Source organism: Balaenoptera musculus, chromosome X (genome assembly GCF_009873245.2).
Source record: "Balaenoptera musculus isolate JJ_BM4_2016_0621 chromosome X, mBalMus1.pri.v3, whole genome shotgun sequence".
NCBI lineage: Eukaryota > Metazoa > Chordata > Mammalia > Artiodactyla > Balaenopteridae > Balaenoptera > Balaenoptera musculus.
This window is the reverse complement of record NC_045806.1, coordinates 48,008,110-48,030,859: the sequence shown is the minus strand read 5'-3', so window position 1 is coordinate 48,030,859 and position 22,750 is coordinate 48,008,110. Positions and strand designations below refer to the sequence as shown.

The 22,750-nt window shown below is 35.9% G+C and overlaps 1 protein-coding gene across 1 annotated transcript in view; it reads right to left on the bottom strand.

Annotated features, from left to right (window-relative positions):
- Positions 1-6,212: 6,212 nt before the first annotated feature.
- The window catches only part of KLF8 (Kruppel like factor 8), a 296,936-nt gene continuing 280,398 nt past the window's right edge, over positions 6,213-22,750 (bottom strand). Inside the window, exon 6 of the mRNA XM_036839938.1 lies at positions 6,213-8,361. Coding sequence (XP_036695833.1) covers positions 8,180-8,361 — 182 coding nt within the window. The 3' untranslated portion in view covers positions 6,213-8,179. The remainder of the gene's footprint in view (positions 8,362-22,750) is intronic.

Genomic DNA, 22,750 nt, shown 5'->3' with positions numbered 1-22,750 from the left:
GGCAAGAAAAAGTCTCTTGCCTGTTCGGCAGCTCCAGACCTTTTCCTGGACTCCTTCCCGGCTAGCTGTGGTGCACTAACCCTTCAGGCTGTGTTCACGCCGCCAACCCCAGTCCTCTCCCTACCGAAGCCCAAGTCTCACCTCCCAGACCCCACCCGCCCTGGTGGGTGAACAGACAATCCTCTCGGGCTGGTGAGTGGTCGTTGGCACCACTCCTCTGTGCGTGAATCTCTCTGCTTTGCCCTCTGCACCCCTGTTGCTGTGCTCTCCTCCGTGGCCCCGAAGCTTACCCCCTCTGCCCCTTGCAGTCTCCACCCGTGAAGGGGCTTTCTAGTGTGTGGAAACCTTTCCTCCTTCACAGCTCCCTCCCACTTGTGCAGGTCCCATCCCTACTCTTTTGTCTCTGTTATTTCTTTTTTCTTTTGCCCTACCCAGGTACGTGGGGAGTTTCTTGCCTTTTGGCAAGTCTGACGTCTTCTGCCAGTGTTCAGTGGGTGTTCTATAGGAGCAGTTCCAGGTGTAGATGTATTTCTGATGTATCTGTGGGGAGGAAGGTGATCTCCGCGTCTTACTCTTCCGCCATCTTCTCCCCTTCGCTATACACTATTTTAAAGATTATTTTCCCATATAGGTCATTACGGACTATTGAGAAGAGTTCCATGTGCTATACAGTAGGTCCTTATTAGTTATCTATTTTATATATAGTAGTGTGTATATATTTCAATCCCAATCTCCCAATTTATCCCTCTCCCCTTTTCCCCCCGGTAACCATAAGTTTGTTTTCTACATATGTGACTCTATTTCTGTTTATAAATAAGTTCATTTGTACCATTTTTTTTAGATTCCACATTTAAGTGATATCATATTTGTTTTTCTCTGTCTAACTTACTTCACTCAGTATGACAATCTCTAGGTCCATTCATATTGCTGCAAATGACATTATTTTGTTCTTTTTAAATTGAATTTCCGTGATTAGTAGTGAGGTGGAGCATCTTTTTATAGGTTTATTGGCTATATAAAATCCATCTGTGAATTGTTAATTCTTTATTCATGTTGCATTTTTAAATTATTTGTATGATTTTTTATATGTTCTAGACAAAAATCTTGTGTTATATGTGGCTGCCTTAACTTTTTATGTTATCTTTTACTGTTTAAATGTTTGTAATTTTCAGTAATATGGAACATATATCTATTATGAGACTTAAGACATTACTGTGTTTTTTTTTCATGCTGGTATCCCCTCTTAAGGAGTGAATTTCTTGAGAACATCTGTGTTTTATTCATCTCCATAAAAACCAGCAAAAAGCCTGGATTATTGGTAACTTTTCAGTCAATATATTTGTAGCATCGAGTTGATGATGCTTTTACCCCAAAGGGATGACAATGACTCTCAGAATAAATAAATGAGTAAAAAGAATTTGGGGGAAACTTAGAAAGCTTGAGATTCCTTGTTTTATATAACTTGTAGTAATAATCCCTTTCTGTCATCTCCAAGAACAGTTACTCTTCAATCTGTTCTTCTAGCTCTTGGTCTTAATCTCTCACAGGATTTCCTCCCTTTTACCTTTTTCCCCAGCATCTCTCTGAGAGATGAAGTTTCTCAAAGCAGAATCAGCTTCCCAGATCCCCACCCAGGGGTGGTATTTGTACTGAGGTATCTTTGAAGTTTAAAGCTGTCCCAATACCCTACTCTCCTGAATTCCTTCTTAGGAAAAAACAAACAAGATGGTGAAGGGAACAGGGATGGGCAGGGAAACCTTACCAGCTGAGCCTGTATCACACAGGGTGATTTTCTGTAAGAAATATGCAAAAGGAGCACAGTCTCCATGCAGTCCCATTCAGGGACATGCTGAGTAGATTCCCAAGAATGGGGAGGGCCTCATGTACTTAGAGAAATTATTGTGTTTAAGTCCAGCTTCCTTTCTTGCCCCATGCTACTATAAAGTAGTTTCACCAAAACTTTACCCAGTTAAGGGAAAGAAAACGAAAATGATTTACTGGTGCCATGCAATGTTGTGGAAACGTAAATGAAGACAAATTCAAGATAACAACCATGGATTCTGAAGTTTAAAATATTTTTTATTAATAAAAAGTACAATAATCAAACTTAATAAGATTGCTTATTTCCCAAACATACACCCTGCCTGGATGCCACAGAGGAAAAGTCCCATTGAGAGAGAACATAGTAATCTCTAAGTGACCATGCTAACTGAGGCAGTTTTTGAGTATCTCCAGGGACCTAACAGACTTGAATATGAGAGATTGCTCACAATCTTAGTCTCACAGCCATGTCGCTGGAGCAAGAACTAGCATAAAATAGAGAAAAAACAGGGTGCTGCTCTAAAGTACTGAAATAAGAAGGCAGAGACATGAGTTATAAATACTAAAGCTTAATATACTGTTCTATAACTTCTTTAAACAAACAATGACCAAAAACAATCAATCATTTCACTGCAGGCTCCTTTCCCCAACACAAAAATGTACAGTCAATTTCTGGCACTGTTTTCCCACTGTGTCCTCCTGTCAAAAAACAAGGATGGACACCACTAGGGATTCTCTTCGTCTTTTTATTCAGAAATACAACGAAAACAGCACTGCATACAACATAGTTATAATGTCCAAAACAACTACTTATACTGATCCTGGGAAACATCTACTGGAAAGGAAGGAGAGTTTCTTACTAAACAAAATAGTGTCTCTCCCCCTGTCCCCAACCCACCACCAGAAAAAGAAATGGGAGGTAAAACCAGTATTTGAGAATCAAAGAAATATCTTGTCACTAGTATAAGTTCTATTCTCTTCCATCCCACTCCCACCCCAACCACCCCACCCCACTTCCCTTCTACCTATACTGTTCAGAATATAATAAGTGTGGAAAGACAAAATGTAACTGGTGGAGCTGGACTGGCCAAAGTTTGAAGGGCTGTGGGAGATTGCCTCTGTGCTTCTGACAGGGTGACATGTAATGTGGTCCAGGCAGAGTGAGGAAAGGGGAAGAATACAGCTTTTACAGCAATGGATTTTGTCTACTTATTCCTTTAGACCCTAATATGCTTTGAGTATAGAAACAGATGAGAATCCTATAGTTAGCAATGAAGAGAATGTAGGGAAAGTGAGAGGAAGAGATAATATTGCTTCCAGTGACCACTCTTCAATTATCCTTGTTACTTACGCAAATTTAGCTCTTTATCATCCAGGAAGCCTAATCCTCTCCTTTTTCTAGGGTAAATTTAGAGTACTATAATTATCATCATAATGGTAATCATAATACTTTGTTGTTCATTTAAGGATCACTTGTCATTTTTGCCAACATCCATTAATGAGAATCCTCACAACAATCCTGTGAGGTAGGTATTTGGATCCCCATTTTACAGATGGGTTAACTGAGGCACAGAGAGGTGATGTGACTTGCCTAAGGTCAATAAAGTGAGAGATGGGAAAATATGGAAGAGAGGTAACTTAGGGTGGCAACTCTATTGTCAGAGAGCCATATTTACCAGTGAGAAAAGACAGTGCTAAGTGTTTATTTAAATTGGGCACACCTACTTTCTTCAGTGTACCTATTTCTATATAGGTATTAACACACTAGGGAGGATCAATAATTTCCTTTGGCTTATTAAAGATTAGATCAATTCCCAATGGTTTTGTTCTTCAGAAAACCTTTTGAGGGCAGGATACACCCCAAGTTCCTGGAACTCAGGTCATAGAAATCTCTAACTCCTGAATTTTGCAGATCACTTTGTTTCAAAGAGCTCTTAGAATACTAAAGCTGTTACTATCATGTACATAAGCACTGTGCTCTAGATGTTCCCACAGGTGTACAGGCTAACAATTCAGATATCACTATACAGGCACTCTGGAGCTGAACAATTAAGTAAGTAGATGGCAACGCGTGGGAGCCAGGTTTCTCACTGTTGGAGTGGAAGGTTAGAGTGAACAAAGACAAAAGGCTAGGATAAGATGATCCATGTGGTAAGGGATTGGAGTTGGAGACATCAGTATGAACTCATGTTTAGCTTAATAAAGATATGGATGATTACCTACAGAAATATTTGTAGATATGTATATATAGATATACATGGGTTAGTGTACACACATATATTTCCTTGCTCTGTCAGCTGAGATGACCTAGAAGCAAAAATACAAGTAGCAACAAGCATACCTAATGCCCAGATCTTCGTTTCTAATACAATTCTCCATTAAAAGAAACCAGGACTCCTTAAAGAAATGGTTGATTACAGGATTCGGCAAAAAATATATACAAGATGAGCTTGCAGCATCTTGTAGTGCTGGAAAATAAAGGTGTGCTAAAAAAAAGATGGGGGTATGTCAAAAGAACATGGAAATCAACTCAAAAGAGTGCCCAATGACCAAAGCTGGAACAATTTGAGTAACAAAATAAGTTGCATTGGACTATAACCCAAAGTACAAAATAAATATCCATGAGTCCATACTGATACAAGAAAATGATTGCATAAATAAATGAGGGAGAAAAGACAATTCTACCATGCAGAAATCCAAATAATTTATGTAGATACTCACCCTCAAGCATGTAGTGCATAGCTAACCACTCCTTAAGTGTGGGCTGCACATAGTGATTTCCTTCCAAAGAGTACAGTATGGAAGGTGGGGCGGAGTACAGAGGAGAAACCTGACAAACACTATCTCAGCCAGGTGATCAAGATTAACATCAAGGTTATACGTCATGTTAATATGATGTGATGAAAATGGCAGTTCACCTCTGTGGTCTTCCTCCCCCAAACCCATAAGCTCAGTTTAATCATGAGAAAAACATCAGACAGATATTAATTGAGGGACCCCTCGAAACTGCCAAGGTCATAGGAAACAAGGAAAGTCTGAGAAATTGTCACAACCAAGAGAAGCCTAAGGAGATATGACTACTAAATGTAATGTGGTATCCTGAACAGGATGCTGGAAAAGAAAATGGATATTAGGTAAAAACTAAGAAAATCTGAATAAAGTTTGGACTTTAATTAATAATATTGTATAATTACTTCATTATTTGCAACAAATGTACATCTAATGAAAGATGTTAGTAATAGGGAAAACTGGGTTTGAGATATAGGGAAACTCTCTGTACTATCTTCAGAATTTTTCTGTAAATCTAAAACTGTTTTAAAATAAAAACGTTATTTAAAAAGAATTAAAGAATTTATTCTCACAAACTTTTCTATCTTGCCCATAATGCACTCCACCTAATGTACTCAGCAGTTCATATTCTTCATAGTTTTCCCTGAATTTTCCAATCATAATTATCAATAGTAATGTTCAATTGCCAATCATCTACAAATGGAGGAATTCCACTGCAATAAATTCCAAGGTATTATTCAACGCTATCAATCAAGGCCATTTTCCATGCCCTAGGCAACTGACCACATAATGGTGGTTTGCTGGTGTGAGCACAGTAAATTCAGTTCATTCCAAATGCTACCTAAGAGAGACAGTTCTTTTCCATCTCACTGTCTATTTAGCAAAGTTCTACTTGCTTTTGGTGTGGTACAGTATTATACTGTATTCGAGTACCTGTACTCCATGAGATACTCTTAATGAATGTTGATATATTTCTTAAAGAATATGGAAATAATTTGTAAAGATTTTATCATTATTTACAGGAAAGAAGGCAATGAAAATAAGATTAGAATTGTTTCCTGACCATAGACAATTAATAAAGCATTAACAAAGTCCCTCATTACTTTGCAGGAAAAAATTTGAATAAAGGCTTAGAGATGTCAGGGATACCACTATTTGGAATCCTAATTTGATTATCCTAGTTAGTACAACACTATGTTTTATAGTCTTTATTTATAAATAGATCATATGCTCCAATGCAAAAGATCCTGATGGGCACAGATCAGTTATGAACTCTGGAAAAAGAGTCTCAAATCCAAACTCTGGAGAAAATGGGTAAGCCCTTAGACTCTACTGTGAAATACCATATCAACTACTCAATTACAAGCTTAACTTATGTATGATGGTAATTCACCTTTAGCAAACTGTCTTACACCTGCATAGAAGTCCCCTTTAACAGATTGGCCCTAGATATTTCCTAGTGCTTTAACAATTAGTCTACAGTGTGGAACTTGCACACCAAAATTCAGGGTAAAATCTATATCAAAATAACAAGACTAAAATAGTAAAAATCTACATATCATTTTGAAAAATGCAGGTAGTCCTTAAATTTATGAGGGTTTATGGTCTGAAAAGACACTGTAACTTGAAATGAGGTAAATCAAACCTGAGATATTATAGAAAGTGTTAGAATAGAAAAATGGTGTTCCTAATGTTATATATCAACGACCACAAGCACATTTTACTTACCATTTAGTCAACTGTAAATGATTTTGTGAGTGGTCTAAAGTTTTCTGAAGCATAACATATAAACTTGGACAAATACTGCAACCAATCATGTAAATTTTTCTTTAATTTGGTTTAATAATGTGATCCCTGGGAGAATGGGTGTGCAGGTCTGTAAGGCCTCAAGGAAACATCTGGGGAAGGAATCTGACCCGCATTTGTCTCATCTGTAAAATATTAATGATGGGTAAGACTAGATAGTTAATAGTATCCCTTCTTGGTGCTAGAATTCTATGATTTAGTCAGACTAGGTGGCCTTGGGATGTAATAACCTGAAGTATCCAAGAGAGACTGGTTGAATATCTGCCAAGGAAAAGGGGTACCATATGAAGACAACCTTTTCCAGGAGAGAGGCTGTGTCCACAATTAAGTGATGCAAACCTCCCCTCCCTGACCCCAGGAGAGGAAATATGCCATGTGGAGGTAGATCTGAGGTCCGGGGCCTGGAACAGAGGGTTTTATGTCCCAGAGACTATTATAAAACAGTCTGATTGGGTAACCAAATGTGTATATTATGCAACATGTTTTAATGGCTAAAATAAATGGCTTAGATGTTCATAGCAGTTGCAGAACGTCGAATTGCTTTCTGTTTGTCAGTTTTCACTAAAAGCCTCTTATAGTTCCATTTGAAACATAGGAATGCATGCTAATAATGCCATGGACTTAACACATTTTTTTCTTCCAACCCCTCATCTCTGTATAACATGGCCCCAGTGTGTCATTTCTCATCATGCAATATGCGCATAACAGTTGCTTTATGTAAACAGAAGAATAAACAGTACAGTGTAGCCCCTCAAGACACTGTCTCAACAGATTGCCATTTGAATGAGACTTGTGATTAGAGCACTCTTGATATCCTATCCAAAAAATGTCTTCCTCTATTTGTTTCCAGGATCATCCTGGGTCTACTTGTTCCTGCCACTGCCCAACTTACTCTCCTGGAACACTTTTTACCCTACTGGCATGTCAATGTGTGCTTTGAATTTTTGTCCAAATTTAACAAAACAAAGAATGTAATTGTGCAGCAAAATCTTTAATCCTGAAGGAGGAGGAGGAAGAAGAGAAGGAAAAGTAGAAGGACAAAAAGATCCGTTCATTCCCTTTGATGGACTAAAGAAGCAAGAAGCACCAGCACTGTCTGAAAACCAAACTGTAAGAACAAATAGGATTGGCTTTACAAAACCTTTGAGCTTGGTATGGGACTCAGCTTATTCACTGAGAATGTGCCCTATACTCAGGACCCAAATCCCTGTAAAACTTACCAGCCAACTACAATGTTATGCCCTCTTCTGTCTAGGAACTTGAAAAAAGTCAATTTAGGACACTACCAACCACTTTGATGTACTGATTCAGAAATATGGGTAAGAATTCTATAAAACAAGAGGAAAATAAGAACAAAAAGCAGCGTATGTTTGTTCACAGCCTTGAATTTGATTCCTGTTTTCTTATTGTAGGAAAAATGTCCTATCTCATAACAGGGACGGGAGGGGGGCAACCATGGGTGCCGCACTGGAATTCAACCCATGCGGAGGTTGAAAAAACTGGGGACTAGTCAGTGGAGAAATGAAGGTGGAATATAAAGAGTCCCCATGGAAGATCAGCTATCTTTTCCTCCAGTTTCGTCAGCCTGGCTCAGTGAACTGTTCCAATCCCATCCCAGAGGCAAGCTGAGTCAAAGAGGAAAAGATGGTCATGACCCCATTGCGTGCACACGCGCGCACACACACACACACACACACACACACACACACACACACACACAAGAAAGAGACCAGTGCAGCTCTTCTAGTGCAGTCTGTGCCGCTCACATGGTGTCATGGCGCCGGCGGTGCAGAGACAGGTGGTCAGAGCGAGAAAAGCTACGATTGCAGTCTGTGCACCGGAAAGGCTTGATGCCTGTGTGCTTGCGGAAATGGCGGGTTAGCTCATCCGAGCGAGCAAATTTCCAGGAGCAGCCATCCCAGGTGCATTTATAAGGCTTCTCTCCTAAAAAAGGGAATATGACAAAACAAAGGGAGTCAGATAAGAGACGTTTGGATTCCAAAAAGATAACAGAGTACATAACCTTTTATAACGTCAAAAAATTAAGCAATCACTTTAAAGACATGTTCTCTTTCACCTTTACTGAAGTCCCAAAGAGAAGCCACGATGGTTGAATGGAAAACACATAGGCTGTGCCTCAAACAGGCCTTTGCTTGAATCCTGGCTCTAGTACATAGTAGTTGTGTGACCTTAAATAAGTCACTTCTCCCTGGCTGGATCTCTGTTTTTTCATCTCTAAAGAGGGATAAAAATATCTCACAAGGTTGTATGAAACATTTTATCCTTTAAACACAGCCAGTAAATGATAAAACTGGGATCAAAACCCAAATCTTTGACATTTTCCACTATACCACACGGTAGTAACTGTATTTTCTCCTCTAATAGCTCCAAAAAAAGAATAGTCTAAAACAGAGCCATACACACAGGAAGAATGTGTGGTTCACTGGAATGGGTCTTCAGTTAAGACTACAGGCCTTTTTCTGTGAAAGATCAGAAACTCAATGGCATGGAATGGGGTGAGGAGAAGTGTCAAGTCAAACTTTTTGAAATAGTTACATGCTTGCTCAGTATCCCCAGGTTGCACCTGGGTTATATATGGAATATGTATGCTTTGGGTAGAAAACTATATGAAAAAAAAAGTAATATAAAAAACATTAACACAGTATAACCCCATAATGGTGTATATGCCACATAACACATATTTATATACTCAGAATAAAGGCAATATCAACACACTTAAATGTAAATTATGAGAGAAATTATTAACAGTGAGTGAATATCCGGAAAGTGAGGATGAGAATGAGAAGAGAAGATGAGAATGAGGTGAGAAGAGAACTTTCTCTTTTTACTTTTCACTTTTCTGTATTGTTGGAATGTTTTAAAAATCATGTAGCTGTATCTTATAATAAAAATTTAAAAGTAAAAAGGTAAGAAGCTATGAGCAAAAAATAAATATTAACTATGGTTAAGTTAAGGTTATGGGGTTAGGGTAACGATTGTTTTCTTTTTAATGTGTTCCTCTATTTCCCATCTTCTATGATGAGCATGTATAATCTTATAATCATAAATAAGAGATAATGAAGGTATTGGGTTGGCCAAAAAGTTCGCTCGGGTTTTTCTGTAACATCTTACGGAAAAATTCGAATGAACGTTTTGGCCAACCTGTACAAAATGCATTGGTATTTTAATGATCTTTCTTACTCTGGCTCTTTCTCCTCTTGTCCTTATAAATACTCCAGAGCATTTTATTTTATGTTGTTCTAAATTCTGGTGGCAATCTGGTTTGCATATGCTGTTTTTCAACTTACTGCTCAACACTTATCAATCCTCCTAAGTGCTTACTAATTAACTGTACAGCTTTCAAACAATGGGCAACAGAATGGAATTCACTCTGACTCACAGTTGTGGACAATACCAAGGCAACTATTTTGAGGATTAAAGATGCCAATTACTAATCATTTCAATATACAGAAATTGCTGCATTAGCTGCTAAGAAGAATGAGATAGAGTTGGATGTAGTGAGAACAAAAGATGGCCAATGAAATGTTATAAAATGAAAAGAAAGAGCTACTGAATGGCTATGCGCCACACACATACACACACACAGAGTAGGATCCCATTTATGTTTCCTAAACTTCTCTACCTCTGTGTCTCTGTGTCTGTCTCTCTGTTTCTCTCTCTCTCACTCTCACACACACACACAACCCCCAAACAAAGAGAAAAGATCTGGAAGACTACACAGCAAATTACCAGTGGAAAGGAGAATGAGACTGTAGATGGTGTTTAGTGTGTAAATGGGATTTTTCAGTTTGGTCTATATAATTCTATTCCATCTCCACACCTCCAAACACTGCTATACATTTTGTTGCAATCTCTCAAGAATTTCTCCTACTTCTATCTTCTCTACAATCAAATGAAGAAAATTTGACTTGTAAAGCAGTGACACCCTGTGGTGACAAGAGCTCATTGTTAGAATACACAGATTACAGAATTCAACAAGGAGACCAATTTTTCCTATTGCAAAAGCTGTTACCTTTTTTTATCATTGAACAGGCTCCTGTTTGTGCTAATGCACTTCATGTGGCACAACTCAACTCATGACCTTCATCAATACATCATCGATATTGAAGAACAAAACATACATAGGGAAAATAATTAATAATATAAAATGTACATATCAGTTATGTGACAAAGTATGATATAAGTTCCAAGGCTTAATAATCTGTGGGCTAGTGTGAAGGCATTAAGCTTGAAACATGGGTAGGTTTGATGGGTAGAACAGTAGGTGAAAAGCAACCCAGTCAGTTGGGGGCATGGGCTGGTAGGAAGTACCATAAATGATGCATGGGCTCAGCCATCCTGAATTCTGTAAAAATCTTTACAGAAATTCCATGAGATGGTCCCTATTACAAAGGCCAGAGTAAAGAATTTGGATTTTAGCATGAAATTTAGTGACATACCAAAGAGGGGGGCAGCGAGAGTAGTCTGCCTCAGATATAGGCATTGACTATAAAGAATTTTAAAACAAAATAAACTAAAAGTTTGCTCTTTGTTATCATCATGTTCCAGTTGTAAGTCAATGATAAGATACTCCTTCCAGCTATGACAGCTCCCACTGCCCTGTCCCTCTTGGTACACCACTGCCAGAAGGCAGTGGTTGGGGGGTGGGGGGAGTGTGCAACACTAAACATGTTTGAACTCCAGAGTGACTTGATCAAATTTGAACGTTGAAATGATCTAGCCATGATATGCAAGATGGATTACAATGAATACAAGGCTACTGGTGTAATCTATTGTCTGGCACATACAGGTACTCAAATCATTTATTGATTTGATGAAGGAATCAATAATAAATGTAATAGAAGATTGAAGTAAATAAAATCAGAAATAAGAGAAGAGACATTACAATGGATGCCACAGAAATAAAAAGGATTATAAGGGACAATTATAAACAGTTATATGCCAAAAACTAGACAACTTATAAGAAATGGATAAATTCCTAGAAACATAACCTACAGAAACTGAATTAAAACATAGTAAGCCTGAATAGATCAATAAAAAATAAGGAAATTGAATCAGTAATCAAAAATCTCTGAACAAAGAAAACCCCAGGACTAGAAGTCTTCACAAGTGAATTCTACGAAACATTCAAAGAATTTATACCAATTCTCTTTAAATCTTCCAAAAAATGGGAGAGGAGGGAACACTTCCAAACTCATTCCATGAGAACAGCATCACCCTGATATCAAAACCAAACAAAACACAAGATAAGAAAACTATAGGCCAATATCCTTGATGAATATACATGCAAAAATCTTCAACAAAATCCTAGCAAACTGAATTCAACTGTACATTAAAAGGATTATACACCATGATCAAGTTGGACTTATCCCTGGGATGATGCAAGGATGGTTCGATATACTTAAATCAATGAACGTGATAAAACACATTAACAAATTTAAGAAAAAATCTGCATGATCATCTTAATAGATGGAGTAAAAGCACTTGAAAAAGTTCAATATCCATTCATAATTAAAATGCTCAACAAAATAGGTATATAAGAACTTACTTCAACACAAGACATACATGACAACAGCTAACATCATAATCAATAGCAAAAAACTAAAAGCTTTTGTCCTAAGCACAAGGTAAGGAAGGAAAGAAGCACAAGGTAAGGAAGCCGACTCTTCCCCTTTCTTTTCAACATAGTACTGGAACTCGTAGCCAGAGCATTATACAAGAAAAGGAAGTACCCAAGATGCTCAACATTGCTAATTATTAGAGAAATGCAAATCAAAACTACAATGAGGTACCACCTCACACTGGTCAGAATGGCCATCATTAAAAAGTCTACAAACAACAAATGGTGGAGAGGGTGTGGAGAAAAGGGAACCCTCCTACACTGTTGGTGGGAATGTAAGTTGGTACAGCCACTATGGAAAACAGTATGGAGTTTCCTTAAAAAACTAAAAGTAAAGTCGCCATATGATCCAGCAATCCCATTCCTTGGCACATATCTGGACAAAACTAAAATTCAAAAAGATACATGCAACCCCTATGTTCATAGCAGCACTATTCACGATAGCCAAGACATGGAACAACTTAAATGTCCATAGTCAGATGAATGGATAAAGAAGATGTGGTACATATATACAATGGAATATTACACAGCCATAAAAAAAGAATGATATAATGCCATTTGCAGCAACATGGATGGACCTGGATATTATCATACTAAGTGAAGTAAGCAAGAGAAAGACAAATACCATATGGTATCATTTATATGTGGAATCTAAAATGTGACACAAATGAACCTATCTATGAAACAGAAATTGATTCACAGACATAGAGAACAGACTTATGGCCAAAGGGGAGGGAATGTGGGGGAGGGATGGATTGGGAGTTTAGTGTTAGTAGATGCAAACTATTATATAGAGAGTAGATAAACAAGGTCTTACTGTATAGCACAGGGAACTATATTCAATATCCTGTGATAAACCATAATGGAAAATAATATAAAAAAGAATGTATACATATGTATAACTGAAACACTTTGCTCTACAGCAGAAATTAATGCAACGTTGTAAATCAACTACACTTCAGTAAAAGAAAGGCACCGAAAACAGAAAGGAAGAAAAAAGTTATCTTCATTTACAGATGATATGATCATATACATAAACAACACCAAATTTTAAACAAACAAAAAACTGACCTAATTAAAGAATTTAGAACTAATTAAAGAATTCAGTAAACTTGCAATATACAAAATCAAAAGAGAAAAATCACTCATGTTTCTAAACACAAACAACAAAGTATCTGAAACAGAAATGAAGGAAACAATACAATTCAAAATAGCTACAAAAAGAATAAAATACTTAGGAATAAATTTAACTAATGAGGTTAAAGACTTGTACACAGAAAATTATACAACACCGATGAAGGAAATTAAAGAAGGCACAGACATCTTTCCATCTGGAAAGATACTGCATGTTCTTGGATTGGTAAAATTAATATTGTTAAAATATCCATAACTCAAAATGACCTACAGATTCAATGTGACTCCTATCAAAACCCCAAAGGTGATCTTTACAGTAATAGAAAAAAGAATTCTAAAGTTCATGTGGAACTGCAAAAGACCCTGAATAGCCAAAGCGATTTTGATAAAAAAGAATAAGGTTGGAGGCATTCCAATTCCTGATTTCAAAATATATTACAAAGCTACAGTAATCAAAATAGTAAAGTACTGACATAAAAATAGAGACATAGACCAATGGAATAGAGAGCTCAGATAGAAATACATGCATCTACAGTCAATTGATCTTCAACAACGTGTCTATAACAAACAATGGGAGAAGAATGTCTTTGATGAATGGTGTTGGAAAAACTGGATATCCACATACAAAAGAATGAAATTGGACCCTTATCTCATATCATATACAAAAATAAACTCAAAATGGATTAACATCTAAAATGTAAAACCAGAAACCATAAAATTACAGAAGTAAACATAGGGGGAAGCTTCTTTTCTTTTATTGAAGTATAGTTGATTTACAATGTTGTGTTAGTTTCAGGTGTAGAGCAAAATGAACTGAATCATTTCACTGTACACCTGAAACTAATACAACATTGTAAATATATATATATAAATATATATATATATATTTGAAGTTATACTTATACATGTATATTTCTTACCAGATTATTTTCCATTACAAGTTATTACAAGATACTGAATATAACTCCCTATGCTATGCAGTAGATCCTTGCTTCTTATCTATTTTAAGTATAGTAGTTTGTGTCTGTTAATCCCATAAATCTAAATTATCCCTCCCGTAATCCCTTCCCCTTTGGTAACCATAAGTTTGTTTTCTATGTCTGTGAGTCTGTTTCTCTTTTGTATATAGATTCTTTTGTATTACTTTTTAGATTCCACATGCAAGTGATATCATATACTTGTCTTTGTCTGACTTACTTCACTAAGTATAATGTTCTCTAGGTCCATCCATGTTGCTGCAAATGGCAATATTTCATTTTTATGGCTGAGTAATATTCCATTATATATATACCACATCTTCTTAAACCAATCCTCTGTTGATGGGTAACTGTTTTTTTTCCCATGTCTTGGCTATTGTAAATAGTGCTGCTATGAACATGGGGTCCATGTATCTTTTCAAATTAGAGTTTTTATCTTTTCTGGATATATAACCAGGAATGGGATTGCTGGATCATATAGTAGCTTTACTTTTAGTTTTTAAAGGAATCTCCATACTGTTTTCAACAGTGGCTGCACCAATTTACATTCCCACCAACAATATAAGAGGGTTCCCTTTTCTCCACACCCTCTCCAACATTTATTATTTGTAGATTTTGATGATAGCCATTTTGACCAGTGTGAGGTGATACCTCATTGTGGTTTTGATTTGCATTTCTCTAATAATTAGCAATGTTGAGCATCTTTTCATGTCCCTGGTGACCATCTGTATGTCTTCTTTGGAGAAATGTCTTTTTCAGTCTTCTGCCCATTTCTTGATTGGGTTGTTTGTTCTTTTGATATTGAGTTGTATGAGCTGTTTGTGTATTTTGGAAATTAACCCATTGTTGGTTGCATCATTTGCAAATATTTTCTTCAATTCCATAGGTTGTCTTTTCATTTTCTTTATGATTTTCATTGCTGTGCAAGAGATTTTAAGTTTAATTAGGTCCAACTTATTTTTTGCCTTTTTTCCTTTTGCATTGGGAGACTGATCTAAGAAAATGTTCCTATGATTTATGTCCAAGAATGTTTTGCCTATGTTCTCCTCTAGGAGTTGTATGGTGTCATGTCTTATATTTAGGTCTTTAAACCATTTTGAGTTTATTTTTGTATATGGGGTAATGCAGTGTTCTAATTTCATTGATTTACATTAAACTGTCCAACTTTCCCAACACCACTTGTTGAAGAGACTGTCTTTTCTCCATTGTATGTTCTTGCCTCCTTTGTCATAGATTAATTGACCATAGGAGTGTGGGTTTATTTCTGGGCTCTCTATTCTGTTCCACTGAGCTATATGTCTGTCTTTGTGCCAATACCACAATGTTTGGTTTCCTGTAGCTTTTTAGTATAGTCTGAATTCTGGAAGGGTTATGCCTCCAGCTCTGTTCTTTTGCCTCAGGATTGCTGTGCCAATTCTGGTTTTTGTAGTTCCATACAAACTTTAGGATTATTTGCTCTAGTTCTGTGAAAAATGTCATGGGTACTTTGAGAAAGATTGCATTCAATCTGTAGATTGCTTTGGGTAATATGGTCATTTTAACAATATTAATTCTTCTAATCTAAGAGCATGGAATATCTTTCAATTTCTTTGAATCCCCTTCAATTTCCTTTACGAATGTTTTATAGTTTTCACCTCCTAGGTTTAGATTATTCCTAAAGCTTTTTGATGTGACTTTAAATGGTATTCTTTCATTGTTAGTGTAAAGAAATGCAACAGATTTCTGTATATGAATCTTGTATCCTGCTAACTTTCTTAATTCATTTGTTAGTTCTAATAGTTTTTGTGTGGAGACTATAGGGTTCTCTCTCTATAGAGACGATCATTTCACCTGCAAATAGTGACAGTTTTATCTCTTCTTTTCCAAGTTAGATACTTTTTATTTCTTTTTCTTGTCTGATTGTGGTGGCCAGAAATTCCAATACTATGTTGAATAGAATTGGTGAGAGTCGGCGTCCTTGTCTTGTTCCTGAATTTAGCTTGAAGGCTTTCAGCTTTTCACCATTGAGTATTGCATTGGCTGTGAGTTTGTTATAAATGGTTTTTAATATGTTGAGAAACATTCTCCCTATACCCACTTTTGTGAGTTTTTATCATGAATGGATGTTGAATTTTGTCACATGCTTTCTCTGCCTCTATTGAGATGATCATGTGGTTTTTGTCTTCCCTTTTGTTAATGTGGTGTATCACACTGATTGATTTGCAAATGTTGAATCATCTGGAATGAATCCAACTTGATTATGGTGCATGATCCTTTTTAGGCATTGTTGGATTTGGTTTGCTAGTATTTTGTTAAGGATTTTTGCCTGAATATTCATCAAAGACATTGGCCTGTAATTTTCTTTTTCTTTTTCTTTTTTTGTACTGTCTTTGGTTTGGGTATCAGGGTGATGGTGGCTTCATAGAATGAATTTGGGAGTGTTCCATCCTCTTAAATTTTGGGGGAATGGTTTCAGAGGGATAGGTATAAGCTCTTCTTTGTATGTTTGATAGAATTCCCCAGTGAAGTCATCTGTACCTGGACTTTTGTTTGCAGGGAGTTTTTAAAATTACAAATTCTATTCCACTTCTAGTGATTAGTCTGTTCAAATTATCTGTTTCTTTTTGAATCACTTTTGGCAAGCTGTATGTTTCTAGAAACTTGTCCATTTCCTCCAGGTTGTCCACCTTTTTGGTACATAACTTTTCATAGTATTCTCTTATAATGTTTTTTATGTCTGTGTTATCAGGTATTTCTCCTCTTTCATTCCTTATTTTATTTATTTGGGTCCTCTCTCTTTTCTTCTTGGTGAGCATGGCTAGATTTTGTTGATTTTTTTTATCTTAAAAAACAAACAAAAAAACCCCCCAAAAACAGCTCTTGGTTTTATTGACATTTTCTATTATTTAAAAAAATATATTTTATTTTTTTCCCCTCCAATCTTCATTATTTCTTTCCTTCTGCTGACCATTGGTTTTGTTTGTTCTTCTTTTTTGAAATTCTTTTAGGTAGTAGGTTAGGTTGTTTATTTGATTATTCTTGTTTCTTGAGGAAGTCCTGTATTGCTATGAACTTGCCTCTTAGAACTTCTTCTGCTGCATCCGATACATTTTGTGAGGTTGTGTTTTCATTTTTGTTTGTCTTTAGGTATTTTCTGATTTCTTCTTTGATTTCATCTTTGACCCATTGGTTATTTTAGTAGCATGTTTATTTTCCTCATGTTTGTTCTGTTTCTGTTCTTCTTTCTGTGTTTAATTTCTAGATTCACACTGCTGTTGTCAGAAAAGATGCTTGAAATTATCTCCATCCTCTTAAATTTATGAGGCTTGTTTTGTTACCTAGTATATGATCTACCTTAGAGAACATTCCATGCACACTTGAAAAGAATGTGTATTTTGATGTTTTGCCTTGTTTTGTTTTTTGGATATTGTATCTTGTAGATATCAGTTAAGTTCAACTGGTCTGCTGTGTCGTTTAGGACCTCTGGTGCCTTATTGCATTTTCTGTCTAAATGATCTGTCCATTGATGTCAGTGGTTATTAAAGGCCCCTAATATGGTTGTATTACTGTCCCTTTCTCCCTTTATGTCCCTTAGTATGTATTTTATATATTTAGGTGCTCCAATATAGGGTGCATAAATTTAACAAGTGTAATATTATCTTCTTGTATTGATCCCTTTATAATTTATGATGTCTTTCTTTTTCTTTCTTTATGACATTTGTTTAATAAACCTACAACCAAGAATACTCTAACGAGCAAGGCTCTCATTCACATTCGATGGAGAAATCAAAAGCTTTACAGACAAACAAAAGCTAAGAGGATTCAGCACCACCAAAGCATCTTTACAACAATTGCTAAAGGAGCCTCTCTAGGCAAGAAAGACAAGAGAACAGAACAAAAGAGGAAGGGAAGAAAAAAGACCTACAAAAACAAACCCAAAACAATTAGGAAAATGGCAATAGGAACATACATATTGATAATTACCTTAAATGTAAATAGATTAAATGCTCCAACCAAGAGACATAGACTGGCTGAATGGATACAAAAACAAGAATTATATGTATGCTGTCTACAAGAGACCCACATCAGACCTAGCGACACATACAGACTGAAAGTGAGGGGATGGAAAAACAAATTCCATGCAAATGGAAACCAAAAGAAAGCTGGGGTAGCAATACCCATATCAGACAAAATAGGCTTTAAAAAAAGGCTGTTGCAAGAGACAAGGAAGGACACTACATAATGATCAAGGGATCAATCCAAGGAGAAGATATAACATTTGTATGTATTTATGCACCCAACATAGCAGAATATCAATACATAAAGCAAATACTAACAACTGTAAAAAGGGAAATCAACAGTACCACAATAATAGTGGGGGACCTTAACACCCTACTTACACCAATGGACGGATTATGCAGGCAGAAAATTAATCAGGAAACACATGCCTTAAATGACACATTAGACCAGATAGACTTAATTGATATTTATAGGACATTTCATCCAAAAGCAGCAGAATACACTTTCTTCTCAAGTGCATGTGGAACATTCTGCAGGATAGACCACACCTTGGGTCACAAATGAAGCCTTGGTAAAGTTAAGAAAATTGAAATGATATCAAGCATCTTTTCCAACTACAATGCTATGAGATTAAAAATCAATTACAGGAAAAAAAAACTGTAAAAAACACAAACACAAGGAGGCTAAACAATATGCTACTAAATAACCAATGGATCACTGAAGAAATCAAAGCGGAAATCAAAAAATACCTGGAAACAAATGACAATGGAAACATGATGACCCAAAACCTATGGGATGCAGCAAAAACAGTTCTAAGAGGGAAGTTAATAGCAATACAATCCTACCTCAAGAAACGAGAAAAATCACAAATAAACAATCTGACCTTACACCTAAAGCAACTAGAGAAAGAAGAACAAACAAAACTCAAACTTAGAAGGAAAGAAATCATAAAGATCAGAGCAGAAATAAATGAAATAGAGAGAAAGAAAATAGCAAAGATCAATGAAACTAAAAGCTAGTTCTTTGAGAAGATAAACAAAATTGATAAAACTTTATCCAGACTCACCAAGAAAAAGGGGGAGAGAATTTAAATCATAAAATTGGAAATAAAAAGGGAGAAGTTACAACTGGCACCACAGAAATACAATGGATCATAACATACTACTACAGGCAACTATATGCCTATAAAATGGACAACCTGAAAGAAATGGACAAATTCTTAGAAAGGTAAAACCTTCCAAGACTGAACCAGGAAGAAAAAGGAAGTATTAACAGACCAATCACAAGTAATGAAATTGAAACTGTGATTAAAAATCTTCCAACAAACCAAAGTCCAGGACGAGATGGCTTCACAGGCGAATTCTATCAAACATTTAGAGAAGAAACACTTATCCTTCCCAAACTCTTCTAAAAATTGCAGAGGAACGAACATTCTCAAGCTCATTCTATGAGGCCAATATTACCCTGATACCAAAACCAGAGAAAGATATCACACAAAATAAAATTACAGGTCAATATCACTGATGAACATAAACGCAAAAATCCTCAAAAAAACAAACAGGCAAACAGAATCCAACAACACATTAAAAGAATCATACACCCTGATCAAGTGGGATTTATCCCAGAGATGCAAGGATTCTTCAATATACACAAAACAATCAATGTGATACACCATATTAACAAACTGATGAATAAAACCCATATGATCAACTCAATAGATTCAGAAAAAGCTTTTGACAAAATTCAACAATGATTTATGATAAAAGCTCTCCAGAAAGTGAGCATAGAGGGAACCTATCTCAACGTAATAAAGGTCATATGTGACAAACCCATAGCAAACATCATTCTCAACGGTGAAAAACTGAAAGCATTTCCTCTTAGATCAAGAACAAGACAAGGATGTCCACTCTCACCATTATTATTCATCATAGTTTTGGAAGTCCTAGCCATGGAAATCAGAGAAGAAAAATAAATAGAAGGAATCCAAACTGGAAAAGAAGTAAAAATGTCACTGTTTGCAGATGACATGATACTATACATAGAAAATCCTAAAGATGCCACCAGAAAACTTCTAGAGCTAATCAATGAATTCAGTAAAGTTGCAGGTTACAAAATTGATACACAAAATCCCTTGCATCCCTATACACTAACAATGAAAGATCAGAAACAGAAATTAAGAAAACAATCCCATTTACCGTTACAGTGAAAAGAATAAAATACCTAGGAATAAACCTACCTAAAGAGACAAAAGACCTGTCCTCAGAAAACTATAAGATACTGATGAAAGAAATCAAAGTTGGCACAAACAGATGGAGATATATAAGATATTCTTGGATTGGAAGAATCAATATTGTCAAAATGACTATACTACTCAAAGCAATCTACAGATTCAGTGCAATTCCTTGTAAATTACCAAGGGCATTTTTCACAGAATTAGAACAAAAAATTTTACAGTTTGTATGGAAACACAAAAGAGCACAAATAGCCAAAGCTATCTTGAGAAAGAAAAACAGATCTGGAGGAATCCGGCTCCCTGTCTTCAGGCTATACTACAAAGCTATAGTAATCACGACTGTATGGTATTGGTGCAAAAACAGTAATATAGATCAAGGGAATAGGATATAAAGCCAAGAGATAAATCCATGCACCTCTGGTCACCTAATCTATGACAAAGGAGGCAAGAATAAAAAATGGAGAAAAGACAGTCTCTTCAATAAATGGTGCTGGGAAAACTGGACAGCTACATGTAAAAGAATGAAGTTAGAACACTCCCTAACACCATACAGAAAAATAAACTCAAAATGGATTAAAGACCTGAATGTAAGCCTGGACACTATAAAAGTCTTAGAGGAAAGTATAGGCAGAACACTCTTTGACATAAATTGCAGCAGACTTTTATTCATCTACCTCCTAGAGTAATGAAAATAAAAAGAAAAATAAGCAAAAGGGATCTAATTTAACTTAAAAACTTTTGCATAGCAAAGGAAACCTTCAAAAAAAAATGAAAAGACAACCCACAGAATGGGAGAAAATATTTGCAAATGAAACAACTGACAAGAGATTAATTCCAAAATATACAAACAGGTCATAGAGCTCAATATCAAAAACACAAATAACCCAAACAAAAAATGGGCAGAAGATCTAAATAGACATTTCTCTAAAGAAGGCATACAAATGGCCAAAATGCACATTAAAAAAGATGCTCAACATTAGTAATTATTAGAGAACTGCAAATCAAAACTATAATGAGGTACCAACTCACACCATTCAGAATGGCCATCATCAAAAAATCTACAAACAATAAATGTTGGAGAGGATGTGGAGAAAAGATAAGCCTCCCACACTGTTGGTGGGAATGTAAATTGGTACAGCCACTATGAGAACAGTACAGAGATTCCTTAAAAAACTAAAAATAAAACTACCATATGACCCAGCAATCCCACTCCTAGGCATATACCCAGAGAAAACCATAATTCAAAAAGATACATGCACCCCAATATTCATTGAAGCAGTATTTACAATAGCCATGATATGGAAGCAACCTAAATGTCTTTCAAAAGACGACTGGATAAAGAAGATGTGGTACATATATGCAATGGAATATTACTCAGCCATTAAAAAGAATAAAATAATGTCATTTGTAGCAACATGGATGGACCTGGATATTATCACACTAAGTGAAGTAAGTCAGAGAAAGACAAATATTATATTACATCACTTATATGCAGAATCAAAAAGAAATGATACAAATGAACTTATTTACAAAACAGGAACAGACTCACAGACTTAGAGAATGAACTTTTGGTTGTCAAGGGGGAAAGGTAGCAGGGAGGGATAGTTAAGGAGTTTGGGATTGACATGTACACACTGCTTTATTTAAAAAAAATAATAATAATGAGTTATCAGAAGTAGTGTTCAAAGCATTACTAATAAAATGCTAAATGAACTTGCGAAAAGAACAGATGAACATATTAGAATTTCATGAGAAACTAGAAAATATTTTAAAAAACAGTCAGAACTGAAGAATATAATAACTGAAATTAAAAATTCACTAGAAAAAAATAACAGCAGACTAAGTGATACAGAAAAATGTGTAAGTGATCTGCAAGGTAGAATAATGGAAATCACCCAATCAGAACAGCAAAAAGAAAAACAATTTAAAAAAATTAAGGTAGTTTAAGGGACCTTTGAGACAATATCAAATGTTCTAACATTCACAATATAGGGCTTCTGGAAGGGGAAAAGAGAGAGAAAGTGTCAAAAATGAATTTGATGAAATTGCAGCTGAAAACTTCCCAAATGTGAAGAAGGAAACAGATATCCAGGTACAGAAAGCACATAGAGTCCTAAACAAGATGAATGCAAAGAGATCCATACCAAGACATTTCATAATGAAAATGGAAAAAATTAAACATAAAGAGAGAATTCTAAATGCAGCAAGAGGGGGATTGATCAAGATGGAGGAGTAAGAGGACATCGAGCTCATCTTCCCCATGAACACAACAAAAATTCAACTATACATGGAACAAGTCACATGGAAAGCTAGCTGAAAACTGGCAGAAAGACTCCTATACAACCAAGG